The 14,496-nt window shown below is 57.8% G+C and overlaps 1 protein-coding gene across 1 annotated transcript in view; it reads left to right on the forward strand.

The window, feature by feature from the left end:
- Positions 1–14,496, forward strand: part of LOC119089677 (DNA topoisomerase 2-alpha) — a 58,109-nt gene that overhangs the window by 42,100 nt on the left and 1,513 nt on the right. Inside the window, exons 9-10 of the mRNA XM_037212472.1 lie at positions 13–111; positions 11,939–12,141. Of these exons, the coding sequence (XP_037068367.1) occupies positions 13–111; positions 11,939–12,141 (302 nt within the window). The remainder of the gene's footprint in view (positions 1–12; positions 112–11,938; positions 12,142–14,496) is intronic.

Raw genomic sequence — 14,496 nt, forward strand, 5'->3', positions numbered from 1 at the left:
CGCTGCCGGCAGAGTCCGCCTCGGACATGTTCGACTCGATGATGTCCGGTAACGGCGAGCGACACGACTCGGACTCCGGCTCGGCCGAGTCGCACAGCGCCGCCGCCAAAGGTGAGGCAATCTCCCGCCCGGCCGCCGCGCCGGGCAGCTGACGCGGAGTCATGACTCGGCGGCGTGGTCCCCGCCGCAGGCGACCGGGCGCGCCGCACAGGGCAGGGACGGGATTACGGCACCAGGGGATGGGGCTGCCAATGGCTTGGCTTGGCTGCTGCCGACGATCGAGGAAGATTCTGTGAAGTTAGCATCTCAGGGAGGCCGTTTAGCGCTTGTGGAGGGGCGTCTGCTTCGGAGACGTCATTGGAGATATTTCCATGAGCGCTGGATCCGGGGAATGGGCTGTTGTATTCACATGATGTGGAATCCCAACAGTCGTGGAGCATGGACTGTCGGGAAGTGAGCTAGCGTTGTCACTGAAATACCCCACTACTCGGAAGCCGGCCGATTTCCGCGAAGTGCTTGGCCTCGTAGCAAGTTGTCTGGCATGTTTCGCTATGAAAGTAGGTGGCGTCGGTATGACAACACCCCATAGTGTGGTATCGGCAAGACGACGCCTCATACTGTGCAGCACGTGCTGCTGCCGTGCCGCCAGCTCCCTCCCACCTCCGACGCCGCGTGGTCGGTGGATCGAAGCCCGCAGCGATAACTTGCGCCCCCTTTGGAATTGAAAAGGAAAAACACCCTTCGCACGCTCGTCGAATGCGAGGACCTCCAGGCTCTCCTGCTGTGAAAACAAAGGTGTTAGAATTATGCGGAAGACATGATACGGATGGCTGAGCGGATGACTTACTCTGAGCCGCGTGATATTAAACTCGTTGAGCACCATTGCGCGTTGGGTGTCATGTACCATGCCAACGGCGTGGCCCGTTGTGTTCAGGACTGGGTGCGGTGTGGCTGCGAGGAAAGCGGGAGGGCTGGACAAGCGGAAAGCTGGACACGTTAGTAACCCGTCAGTGGGCGTGGCGAGTGACGCGTCAGATCACGTCGCAGGGTTCGAGCCGCGTGCGCGTCAGCCGCGTCCCGTTGTCTCGAGAGCTAGGCACCGTGCTTCAGCGGAGGACGCACGCTATGGCGCCTCAAGCTGTGCGTGGGTGTAAGAAAAGTAGCCGCGCTGCTGGGTTGGCGCGATAAATAATAAGCTAAACGCAATGAAGCCACAGCCAGGCCTGTGGCCAAGCCCCATGACAATGCACCACTCACTGTTCGGCACGTGACTATTTTATGCCCACAATTCGACGGTGGGTGTCCTTTTTATTCTGGAGGAGACGCTTCATTGCTTGCCTGTTGTGATATAGTTGGCAGTGTTTTACGCTTGCTTGCTCCGGGTCCACTGTTTTGGCCTCTGACAGGGTTTGCGGGCATCTTCACGCCGGGTTTTGTTTGCCATGCATGCGTTGCCTATCCATACACAGGCATGCGTTGGTCTTTTCGAAGTGACTCTTCTCCGATTGCCTATGCTCAATGCGCTGTTTTGGCCCGTCGCGATACCTGTCATCGGTCATCTGCGGTACAGAGGACGCAGCAGAGCAACGCTGGGGTCTCCCGCGCGGCGCTTCGGTATACTGGCGTCTAGCCCCGGACATGATAACTGCGGCAGTATACCGGCGTCTAGCCCTGGATGTGACGGCAGCCGCGGTTGTATACCGGTGTCTAGCCCTGGACATGATAACTGCGGCGGTATACCGGCGTCTAGCCCCGGGTGTGATAACTGCGGCGGTATCCCGGCCTCCAGCCCCGGGTGTGATAACTGCGGCGGTATCCCGGCCTCCAGCCCCGGGTGTGACGGCAGCCGCGGCTCCGCTGACGGGAAATGTCCGGGTTTCCTTGCGGCTCATTGTTGGGAGTCCCTAACGGCGGCGAAGCCGCGTGCTTTAGCAGCCGGTGGTCCTCGTTTTGACGGCGTTCAATTTCCCTGGTCCTGGCTGAACTTACATCTCCAATGCTGCGCTGCATACAGGGTGAATGTGATACGACCCCCTCCCCCACACCCCAAACATAGAGCAGCTCTTGTTTTGTGCTAAAATGAAAGCATTAGACAGTGTCGTGGTGACAAAGACATTTGCCGCGCCAGAGTTCTGTGGAGAAACATAACACAAAATCACCACCAAACTCTGCATGTTAAAACTTTGTATTTCCGTCTTCATGAATCAGAAGCGTATTTGACGCTGATGAACCTTGAGCGAACCTCGAGAAACAAGTGTTTAACAAACCTACCGTCGTGCGACCATTGTGGCTGCTACATACATACTACCTTTTCACGAGCCTTTGGCAGCCCGGCGGAATTATGGCGGTATGCAAGGTTTTCACGTCGCTTCAACCTTCAGCGTATGCCCGACGGCGCGTACAAATTTGTTATGGCTAGGAGTAGGTTTTGTTGCACTTAGGTCCTCTTGGGCATTCAGAAATGGGTCACATTCTGTGTTCCATCGCGGTCTCCCTAACCTAAAAGGGGTCGCTAATGAACCCGGACGTTGCTCACGGCGTAAAATAGATCAGAACATAATGTATTACATTTCACTAATGATAGATGTGTGGCACTATCAAACGGAAGGTCTGACGTTTTGAAGCGTGCTCTGCAGAACATCACGCCGTCTAGTCAAACCGCTCGTGCGTTGGTTGCTGGCTTCACCACATTACACGCTGATTACATCGGTGGCTGGTTCCACGGCCGCCTATCAAATGTAACAGGCAGCGGCGTCGCCTGCTGGCGGCACCGCGCCGCGCTACTGCACGGTGACCGTGGCCGTGGAGCCCATTGTGCGCCCACTCATGTGGTATTATTGCTGGACCGGTGGACTGGTATCATCTGGTGGACACTCATCGGGTGCCGTCTGCGTGGCCGACGCCTTTCGTGCTCAGCGGGCTGCCGCGCCACTGAGCGCGCCAGAGCGGAATGTTGCAACTTTCCACATAAAGCACGCCCATAACAACAACCTGATTCGGCGTGCTGGATGATTACCTTTCCCCTGAAAGACCAACTTCCAGCAGACCGCGGAGAGCGCCCGAGGGAACCCCACAAACTTTGTTTTTTATCACTGAGGCGACGTTCGCGCGGCTGGACCATATCGCATATCCAGCTGTGGTGGTATTCGTCCGGAGCGAGATGAAGCGGCGCGTGCATTAACATGCGGCGGGGTACATCGCTATCTTGGAGCGTAAGTGGTCGACACGGACTCGCCCTGTGAGTGCATTGTAAACCCGCTCGGGTACGGTGGCGCTTATCGTAATGTAATCTCGTGCTGTGTCGGGGGTAAAAGCCTGCCACGTTACCACGGGGCGACGCGTTTATCGTGTTTAGCTCGCGATCACGTGCGTGGTAGTGGCCTTAGCAGAGACTGATCAGGGCTCTGTTCTTGTCAAGGACGGATTGTTTATTTTTTATTATGTATTTCTGTGCTAGCATTCCGACGGAGGTATTGCATACGCATCATGGCCATGCGTACCACCAAGGAGGACTGAAAATGGGCTGGACGAATTCGAATAAAATGTCAGGGAGGTTGAGATTAATGCTTTGATGTGGTCATATCATACTGATGATGCGTGAAGCCCATGCACGGCATCCAGATCATGTATGATTTGGTTTTACCACGATCATTTTAAGCGCCAGATTTGTTTAGTGACCCCGTATCCCGCGTGGAGGCCAGCCCAGGCTGTACTCTGTCGTGAGATACCACAACGTAATAAACTGGAGGTCCTCCAGTCATGACGCGCACGAGATGGTTTGTGCTTTCAACGTGCTGGTATTCAATATGTTGACGGAGCAAACTTTGTGTTCTGTGGTGAATATCCGTGAGACGTCTTCCTTTTCGTTCCTAGGCACAGCTGTGGCCTCAGTATGTGTAACCTAAGTGTATGGGAAGTTCTTCCTGCTTGCTGGCGAGCTGCTGATGTGAGCTGGACTAAACAAATTTGACCCATATGGCCTACCAAGAGCGTTTCCGGGTCTTGTTCCAGTCGGAAGAAGCCGAAAATTCTGGCCAAGAAATGCAGCTTTTCAGACTGTTCACGCGGTCCCGAGTAACGAGAATGTCGTCACTTTTGCGGCCTGCTTTTGGAAGGAGCACTTCAGCTAAAAATGTCCTACAAAAACAGTGCGAGTAACGTGGGCCCATGTACGTCAAAGTGCGGAATTATGGCAACGTAAAGGGAAAAAAGATTATCGTGTTCAACGTGATACAACGAAATAGTAATATCCATATGCAATATGTATATATCTTGCAAAACATTGTCGATCATACCAGTATAGTGAGCAGCAGCCATGACATATTTAACTCCAAAGCGGCTCCGTGCCTTAAATCGTCCCGGCTCGCGCGGGCAATTCTTCCGCCGGGATGGAGCGTCGGCGGTGACATTTTCGAAGCCGCACAGGGCAGTCAGGCCTACATCCGGGGTCACCGTACCGTGCTGCTGGCCCCCAGCTGGGCTCGGGGGGCTTGGTGACAGGCACGCGGACGCCGACCGCTGTCGGGTGACCTTCCAGCTGGGGGGGGGGGGGGGGGGATCCCCAGTGGCAACCCCTGCCGGCTTCCCAGAGGAGCTGAGACTGTAAACGGTGCAAATGTCACCTGTGGGCGGTGGCAGCTAGCTATTGGACGTTGGACGCGGCACGAGATGCCGGGACAAGGAAGCGGCAGCTCAGAGCAATACAACCCAAGCTGGGTCAGTGGTTATCATGTTCTCGCAAAGTCAGGCAAGAAGAGGCAGTGCTCTGCAGACTACGTATTGGGCACACGTATGCAACTCACGGTTATTTGCTGCAAGGAGCCGAAGGACCATCTGTCATCGATGTGGTCCTGTTCTCATCGTTCGTCAGGTGCTCATATGTCCGCGCCTCATGGAAGAGCGTCGACGACACGTTAGACAGCGTGACTCGCCCTTAACGCTCTGTGACGTTTTGGGAGACAACTCGTGCCGTCTGGAATATTAACAGGTCTTTTTATTCCTTAAACATATCAACTTTGGGACTCTTAACACGGTTCATTAGTTAGACAAAACAAAAATCGTTATGGGCGCCAAATGACCACTGCAGTCGGCGCGCCCGAAAACACCAATCAACAACAAGGAAGCGGCGGAAGTCTGCTGTCGGTATGTGCAATCAGCGGGCGCTCACGTGGCGCCGCGCGTGCAGTGGCGGCACCCGGCTCGGTCGCAGCACCGGCGAGCGGCCCAGCTCGGTTATGGTGCGGCGCGGCGCCGCCGACCCTCCCGGCACTGAGGGATTGGAGCGATTCGGACGATGCGGTCTCCAAATGCGTTTTCATTTTCTGAAGTCTGGCGATGCCGTCGATTGGAGGCCGTTGTGAATTGTGACGTGGATGAATGGCCGGGCGCCCCGGAGCTGCAGGCGAATGCGGAGAGCTGCCGCGGGTGGAAGTGGGCGCCTCAGAGCTGCAGGCGGATGCGGGGAGCTGCTGTAGGTTCGAGCGAGACTGTGGATACGTTGAGAAACACGGGCCTGAATACCTGTTGTCGCGTTCAACAGTGTTGCAACCGATTGTGGGGTGACCCGAGGCACTCGCCGCTAGTGCGGAAGGCCTTTAGGCAACATCTTTTAGATCAAGCTATATAATTACGGATCGCCCATGCGGCATCTGAAAGAATATGATTGGGTTGCCCGTTTGTAGCATTAATTTTCTCAACCTCTGCGTTACGTGTGTTATCAGAGAATCATTGCGAGAATGATATGGCTATCCCCATTACGAGGTTGCTATTAGTTACAAAGCAAGCACAGGTTAGCCGTCAGGTTTAACAATAACATCGTGTCGTTATGCCTGCATGGAGACGCAAGTAGCAGAAGATGGCTGCCATTCTCACAAACAGCCTACAAGCGAGGCGGACCATAGATAAGGCCAACCCAATTAAGATTTCTTATACACTCGCCAGAATGAGCAGAAAATCGTGATTCACATAAGCAGCGTCCAACCCCGGCACATTCATAGCAACAGAAGTGCAAAGCAGCTGAAAGCATTAACAGCCTTTGTCTTTTGCTCCTTTTCTCCTCGTCTTCTGTTTTTTGTGTGTGCTTTTTTTTGCTTCTTGTCTTGGAACGCGACGATTTAGACTAAAACCGTCATATCGAAGTGGCATCGCCTCATGTTTGCCTCCCATAGGGTCCGTATGAAGACCGGAATTTGACAGTTTTAGCAGTGTGAAGAGAAACCTGGAAATCTAAAGGCGCAAAGTGAATAACGAGCAGCCTGCACCCTTCCATGCATTTAAATAAAGAAAATATCTGTCCTGGTAGGCTGAATTTTTTCATGCGAACCGGTACACCCAAATTTTAGAATGCTGCTTTGCGAATACTATAAGTGAAATCAATCTGTTTCACACCAACGACAAGCATGCTAGCGAACGTAAACACTAACAAGCTGTATTGCTAATAAAGCGGAGGGATAGCTAAAGCCACATTGGCAGCGGCCATTCCTGCCATCCCTGCGCTGTCGTCTGAGCCGTCTCTGCGAGAGCTGACGAGATCACCGATGGTGGCGATGCGTGTGTTCTCCGGACCGCCGTCTCTCCCGTCGTTCACGCTCGTCTCGCAACGTCTCGGGCCGAGGCGGCGGCCCGGCGGCCTGCGTGAGCTTCTGTGCCTGCCCCTCTGCTCAGGTTCTGCGGCCTGCCCCTCTGTGCTTCGCATCGGGGACGCCGCCGTCCGTCCCTCGTCACCGCTCCCGCTCCCCGCTCCCAGCGTCAGTGAGACCGCCCCGGCCTCTGCCCCGTCGCCGCTCCCGCTCCCCGCGTCAGTGAGGCCGCTCCGGTCTCTGCCCCGTCATCACTCCCGCTCCCGGCGTCAGTGAGGCCGCTCCGGTCTCTGCCCCGTCATCACTCCCGCTCCCGGCGTCAGTGAGGCCGCGCCGGTCTCTGCCCCGTCATCACTCCCGCTCCCGGTGTCAGTGAGGCCGCCCCAGTCCCTGCCCCGTTACCGCTCCCGCTCCCGGCGTCAGGGAGGCCGCCCCGGTCTCTGCCCCGTCACTCCTCCCGCTCCCGGCGTCAGTGAGGCCGCTCCGGTCTCTGCCCCGTCATCGCTCCCGCTCCCCGCGTCAGTGAGGCCGCCCCGGTCTCTGCCCCGTCATCACTCCCGCTCCCGGTGTCAGTGAGGCCGCCCCAGTCCCTGCCCCGTTACCGCTCCCGCTCCCGGCGTCAGTGAGGCCGCCCCGGTCTCTGCCCCGTCACTGCTGCTCCCGCTCCCGGCGTCAGTGAGGCCGCTCCGGTCTCTGCCCCGTCACCGCTCCCGCTCCCCGCGTCAGTGAGGCCGCCCCAGTCCCTGCCCCGTTACCGCTCCCGCTCCCGGCGTCAGTGAGGCCGCCCCAGTCCCTGCCCCGTTACCGCTCCCGCTCCCGGCGTCAGTGAGGCCGCCCCGGTCTCTGCCCCGTCATCACTCCCGCTCCCGGCGTCAGTGAGGCCGCTCCGGTCTCTGCCCCGTCACTGCTCCCGCTCCCGGCGTCAGTGAGGCCGCTCCGGTCTCTGCCCCGTCATCACTCCCGCTCCCGGCGTCAGTGAGGCCGCTCCGGTCTCTGCCCCGTCATCACTCCCGCTCCCGGCGTCAGTGAGGCCGCTCCGGTCTCTGCCCCGTTACCGCTCCCGCTCCCCCGCATCAGTGAGGCCGCTCCGGTCTCTGCCCCGTCACTGCTCCCGCTCCCGGCGTCAGTGAGGCCGCCCCGGTCTCTGCCCCGTCACTGCTCCCGCTCCCGCTCCCGGCGTCAGTGAGGCCTGCTCCGTCACCGCTCCCGCTCCCCGCCGTGATCCAGGCCCCGGTCTTCGCCGACCGGCCGCTGTGCGAGTTGGGCGGGCCGCCGGCTGGCCCCAAGCCGGCTGTGCGGGGACTGATGAGCAGCTCGGGGCGGTGGCGGTCCGGGCCTCCGACGTCACGTCAGCCCGACATTCCCGCGCCCGCGCTGGGCCGGTCGCACAAAGTTTCGCCTCATTTGGTATTGGTAGCCCTGAGCAAACCATGAGGCGTAAACCAGGCATTTTTGCACCCTGGGCGACACCTTAGAAAGTCAAAAATTGCTATGCATGCTCGGACGAACGGCATCAGCGATCGTTGATGTTATAGTTTGGCTATATTCCAGTTTATGCATAAGTGAGATGGCGATATTTTGATGAGCCCTTCATTATTAAAAACCATTTGAGCAGTTACTGAACCGAGCGGTGTAATGGAATAATTTACTAGCGTCCCCATTTGCAATGTGTGATAGTATGCCTTGCCCTTGTAAAATGGATGTTAACACGCGCGCGGGGGTCAAATTGATCCCCCGAAGGTTTTTTGCAGAATGGTTTTTGAACGGCGCGGCGTAGCCGCACCACATTATGCATAGGTGTAGACAATTGAATAACGGATCGTTTGACATACAAAATTTAGATGTACCTTGTAAGGTTGCTGACCTATGGCAGGTCAAGGTCTGGCCTTGACAAGGTCTTGAATGAGCAAATTGCGTTGACCTAAGGTCAGGTATGGAAGTCAGACCAAGGTCACAACCAACCTGACCTATTACTCTAGGACTTGCTGTATGGGATGGGTTGTGGTGCTCATTTCGAATTTATTGACATTAGGAACCGCATTTTACATCTTCCATTGACTTCTTAGAGGCCAGAAAAGGTCATTGACCTAAAATGACCCGGGTCGACATTTTGTTTTAGGAACATGCTGCCTGGCGTAATTTTTGTCTCTTATTCAGATGCAAAACTCAAAGCAGGCCTGTATGATTTTGGTCACCTTCGCCTTAAAAGTGTCAAGAAAGGTCACTGACTTCAAATGGGCGTTTGATCTTTTCCCTAGAAACAGTTGCGTAGGTTCTGGGGCACTTTGGAGACCAGCCTGGAATTTTACCTTGTTTGGACTTATTTGACCTGAAGGTCATGACCTCCTAGGAAGCTCAAACTTTGACCTAATAGTTCCTGAGATCTCAGGGTGGTCGAATTGACCCCCACCCGAGCAAGGGGTATCTAGCCGGCCACCCGGGCGCGTGTTAAATGCTTCACGGACCGATTTTAGCGAAGCTTTGTTCGTTGCCTTTCGGTCTTTCGAATTTAGCAGATGATTGTTTTCACGCGTCAACAGATATTCGCAACTATTCCGTTAACTCGCTGAAAGAACTGCCCCTGGAGCACTGCCTGCCGGCTAGATCATCACCGCTCCAAGAACACAGTTTATTGAGGAGTGATCCGGCTGCCGAGAAACTCCGCTCGGGCTCTACCCCGGTCGGCTTGCAATGCTGGCAGCTTCAAAAAGCAGTGACAAATTGCCAGTTGGGTTGCCGAAAATTTCAACGGCGCGCATTCCCTTTGTCACGCCTTCACAGTAGCTGCTGAGGTTGCGCCCGTCACACTGTGATGTTGCGCGCTCGACCGACTGGCGTGATTTTGGCGCCACGCACTCTTGCGTGGCGCGGCTCGGGATCGGCTTCGTTACGTGGCCATTGAGTGGCTATCTTGCGTTCGACATTGCCTCCAGCCGGTCAGAGGACAGACTTATTTAATCTCGGAGGAACGCAATTACTTTAGGGTGGCGTTGCGTGCCACGTGCTTGATGCGCCGGTTGTATTTCAGGTTGTATGTGGCGGCTCACGGGTTTTGATCAAGCGTGGTACGGACGTTAGGTCCAGTACCGATCTGTGTAAATATGAGGACCCGTGGGTCCCCGAGGGGCCGTTGGAACTAGTTTTACCAAGCATACGGATAAAGAAGCTTGAACTTCCATGTTGATACTATGCCATCGCACAATTAATGAGATACTTAACTAGCCTGAAGTGGAAATATTGCATCATAAACGACATTTTACGATGAAACTGAAATGGGTTATTGGTGAGCATATTTGTCGATCAATGGAACACAACACGTCGCCGATACTTGACAATCCCAATCGTGTTGGGGACGGGGTGCGGCGACGGGGCAGTGGAGCCGTGATAGTGGACAGGGTGCGGCGGCGGGGCAGTGGAGCCCTGATAGTGGACAGGGTGCGGCGACGGGGCAGTGGAGCCCTGATAGTGGACAGGGTGCGGTGACGGGCAATAGAGCCCTGATAGTGGACAGGGTGCGGTGATGGAACAGTAAGCCCTGATAGTGGGCAGGGTGCGGTGACGGGCAGTGGAGCCCTGGTAGTGGACAGGGTGCGGTGATGGAACAGTGAGCCCTGATGGTGGACAGGGTGCGGTGATGGAACAGTGGAGCCCTTGTTGTTTGTTCATTGGTGTTTTCGGGCGCGTCGACTTCAATGGTCATTTTGCGCCCAACATTGGAGCTCTGATAGTGGATAGGGTGCGGTGACGGGGCAGTGGAGCCCTGATAGTGGACAGGGTGCGGTGATGGGGCAGTGGAGCCCTGATAGTGGACAGGGTGCGGTGACGGGCAGTGGAGCCCTGATAGTGGACAGGACGCGGTGATGGAACGGTGGGCCCTGATGGTGGACAGGATGCGGTAATGGAACAGTGGAGCTCTGATAATGGACAGGGTGCGGTGACGGGCAGTGGAGCCCTGATTGAGAAGGGCGCGGTGATGGGGCAGTGGAGCCTTGATGGGGATAGGGTGCGGATAGTGGACAGTTGACGTGGCAGAGAGTGGGGAAGCAGACAAGTTGTAGCGCTCTGGGAGTGCTGGGATGGGTACAGAATTGCATGCGCGGAACGGAGCTTTTGGTGATATGGTTCAGATGGTAAATTTCAAATTTCGGGCTCTGGTGATTTGAAAGTAGAACTTTTGGCTTTCAAACCATTGGTTTAATGAGTAAAGCGTGGCGTAAGCTCTGCTTGGTATATTTGCTTTTTGATGTCATACACACACACGCACACACACACGCACGCACGCGCGCACGCACGCACGCACGCACGCACGCACGCACGCACGCACGCACGCACGCACGCACGCACGCACGCACGCACGCACGCACCCACACACACACACACACACACACACACACACACACACACACCACACACACACACACACACACACACACACACACACACACACACACACACACACACACACATAGGTAGATAGGTAGATAGATAGATAGATAGATATGACGTAGAGCTGTGCGCCATGCACTGTGTGAAGCGAATGCACGCTGATCACCTTCCAACGCAACGTTCCATCAATTCGTTATGAGATGTTGTACAATTGGATGGTGCTGGGAGAGCTGACGGGTCTCCGCCGGCCGGAAGCCATCGAGCAGCCAGGCGGATGTGACCCGTCGCTACGTCCTCCCCGGCTGCGGCGGGAGGAGGGGTGGGGGTCCAGGCTCGCCTCTGTGTGCTGGCACCACTCCGGCGGCCCCTAGCAATCACCGGCGGTGCTAGGCGATAGTCTGCCCCCCCCCCCCCCCCGGTGCCAGACCGAGCGCCGGTCGGGCGGGGTCGCGCCGCGCCGCCCCGCCCACGAACAGGGCCGTGTCGCGCCGTCATCAGCGGGGCCGGCGGGGCCGGTACGCCGGACACGCGGCTGCCGGCGCCTGCGCTGGCCGCCGACAAATGACCCAGCTGCCGCGCGCCGGGGGGGGGGGGGGAGGGGGGCCGCCGCCGTCCGCCAGCGCTGATGAGACGGCGGCGCGGCGTTTTTGTCGGCCACGTCGGCTATCACAGCCTTGGGCATTCTCGAGGGGCTGGGCGGGGTTTTGATCCTCAGGGACGGTTGTTGGGGCCTGTTCGCCTTGTTTCTGAATTTCGCGCGATGTGTGACGGTTTGTGATCTTTACGCGTAAGGCGTGTCTGAAGTGCGGTGATTTTGCCACGAAATCCGTCCAAGTTAGGCTTGCTCCCCTGATCTTCGGCGAGCTCAGTTCGTTGCAAAATGGCTTGAGTAACCGACGCGCTCCAGAAGACCATCGAGCTCACTTCGTTATGCTCTTGATTCGTCCACCAACTCTGCTCTCTGCCCGTTTCAGCCAAGCCGAAACCAAAGCCCAGTGCCGCTGCTCAGAAGCCCACTGCCGAAGCCAATAAGCCCGCGGCGGCGAAAAAGCCCGCCGCCGAAGCCAAGAAGCCCGCAGCGGCCAAGAAGCCCGCCGCCAAGAAGGCACCGACGCAGCGGAGGAAGAACGCGTCTGACTCGGACTCGGACGACGAGTTCGCCCCGACGAAGACGAAGGTGAGCTTGCGGCCGTGAGCGGCGTGCGGCCGTGCGAGGGCGGCTGGGCAGGCTGCTGAGCCGCTCACAGCTCAGGCGCCGCACGGGGCGGTGCGCTGCCGTCTGAGGGCAGCGGGCGCGAGCGGCGTGCTGCCGTTCGAGGACGGCGGGCGCGAGAGGCGTGCTGCCGTTCGAGGACGGCGGGCGCGAGAGGCGTGCTCCCGTCTGAGGGCAGCGGGCGCGAGCGGCGTGCTGCCGTGTGAGGACTTCGGGCGCGAGCGGCGTGCTCCCGTCTGAGGGCAGCGGGCGCGAGCGGCGTGCTGCCGTTCGAGGGCAGCGGGCGCGGGCGGCGTGCTGCCGTCCGAGGACGGCGGAGCAGGCCGCTGAGCCGCTCACAGCCCAGGCGTCGCAGAAGGCGGCGCGCTACGCTCGGCTTGTCTGTACGCATGGTGTGGTCGAGAGTGAGCCGCGACCCTTTGCATGGGCGTCGGTTGCAGTTTTGGCAGAATTAGGAGACGGGCGAACGGCTCAGTCATGGTCGGCGTTCGGCGTGAGTTGCCCATTCAGCCGGCAAACATTGGTTGAAATAAGGTGGTGCACTAGTGTGCAGTGCTTTTCCTGATGGCGTAGCGGCTTGTGCTGATGACTTTGTTTCCCCACGTCATTCGAGGGACGGGTTGTCCGAACCAGCGTGTTCTGTGGCTGTATTCAAGGCGATAAGATTGGTTCTCCTTTCAACATATCGGGACGAAAGACGATTCTCTCCATGCTCTTCCCCTCAATAAGCCCGCACTAAAAGCTATTTTATGCATAAATTTCCTTTCAATAAGCTTCAGCTGAAGACTATTCGCTGAAGGCGATTCTCTCAATGGTTCGCTCTTCAATAAGCCTCAACTAAAGGCGATTACCCTGCAGAGGATGCTGTCTGCAGGCGGGCAGGGACGCGCGCGACGTCCCATAGCAGGGACGCCCCTCGCTATTGCGCCGTCCAGAGCGCACGTTGCAGGGAACGGGATGACGCTTGTCCGTTTGTCGAGAGTTCGGAGCTAGATGTGATCCTAGGAGACCTGATCGATACGACTCCAGCTCCCGCTCTGCCCCAAGGATGATTGCGAAAGGTTGGGGGCCCATTTCCGCCTCGGGTGACCTTTAGCGACCCCTCGTGTGCGAGGTTGTCACGGCGCCAATCGCTTCAGGAGTTACGCGCGTCGATAAGCAGCCGTAATCGGCCGGCGGCGGCCGGGCCGGCGGTGGAGCGGCGGCCGGGCTCGCCGGCCTGGGTCCGGCTGCGGCCGGCGGACGCCACTGTGGCCGGTCGTCTCGCGCCGCACGCGGGCCGCCGCGCCACTCGAGCAGGCTCGCCGCAAACCCGGCGTCGGCGGGCGAATGGGAAGCAGTGACTTGACCGGGGTCCCTCAGGGAGCCCGGGTACCGCGTGCCTCGTCGTGATCTGGCGGATCGAACTGATGTGGCGAGTGGGGCAGGCGTGGGAGCTGTATATAGCTGGGAATGGTGGGCCGGTGGGCAGCGCGGCGAGGGTCGACCGGCCGCCCGCCGTTTGTCTTCGCTGGGGCGATCCGCCGCCCCGGTAAGCGACCGAAGGCCCCGTCTCAAGATTAGAGCTTGCTTAGTATCGTGAAGTCCGGCGACATACATTGTACGCTGTCGTCAAGTCTCCCCACTTTACTGCTTGGGCTCCTGTAGACATTGGGTTTCTGCTTAATGAAGGCCACGGCGTGGTTATTTTGATGTTAACGCAATATTGTAGGGCAGACATGCGTCCTTTTTCGTGCTGGGTTGAGGGTAGCGTGAACAGCGTGGCATTACCATATATTGCTGGAATGGTCGGGGACAAAAACTGGCCGGAATGGTCGATTTTGCTGCTCGTTGACGTAGGGGGTAATATTCCGACTTCTGAAGATGTATTGCCCTATCCTCTCGGGAATGTTTTGCTTTCATCGCTGTCACGGTTTTAGATTCTGGGCACACATCTAGACTTTTTTGGTTTCTAATATCGTCCAACTGCAAGTTTCCGTCATTTTGCCACGCAGGTTTTTGAACCACACGCTGTTTCTCCGTTATTGCCCGCGCTGGGTGCCCCACTGTGGTTGTAGCCAGAGATGTCCCGCACGCGCCGCAAAGGCAGGCCAGCGAAACAAACAGCCAAGTAGAGTCAGGGCATCCCACACAGCGTGCAGCCGGCGCCAGTGAGTCCCGCTGCTGGACGCCGGACGAGTCCGCGCCCGCGCCCGCGCCCGCGCCCGCGCCCGTGGCTGGGACCGGCTGCGCGCTGGACGGTGGCGCCGGAGCCGGCCGCCAGCGCTGAACGGTGCGCCGCCGTCTGATCGGCAGCTCTTTGCGGCGCCGCTATCCGGG

Source organism: Pollicipes pollicipes, unplaced genomic scaffold (genome assembly GCF_011947565.3).
Source record: "Pollicipes pollicipes isolate AB1234 unplaced genomic scaffold, Ppol_2.1 Scaffold_3087;HRSCAF=3621_pilon_pilon_pilon, whole genome shotgun sequence".
Lineage (NCBI taxonomy): Eukaryota > Metazoa > Arthropoda > Thecostraca > Pollicipedomorpha > Pollicipedidae > Pollicipes > Pollicipes pollicipes.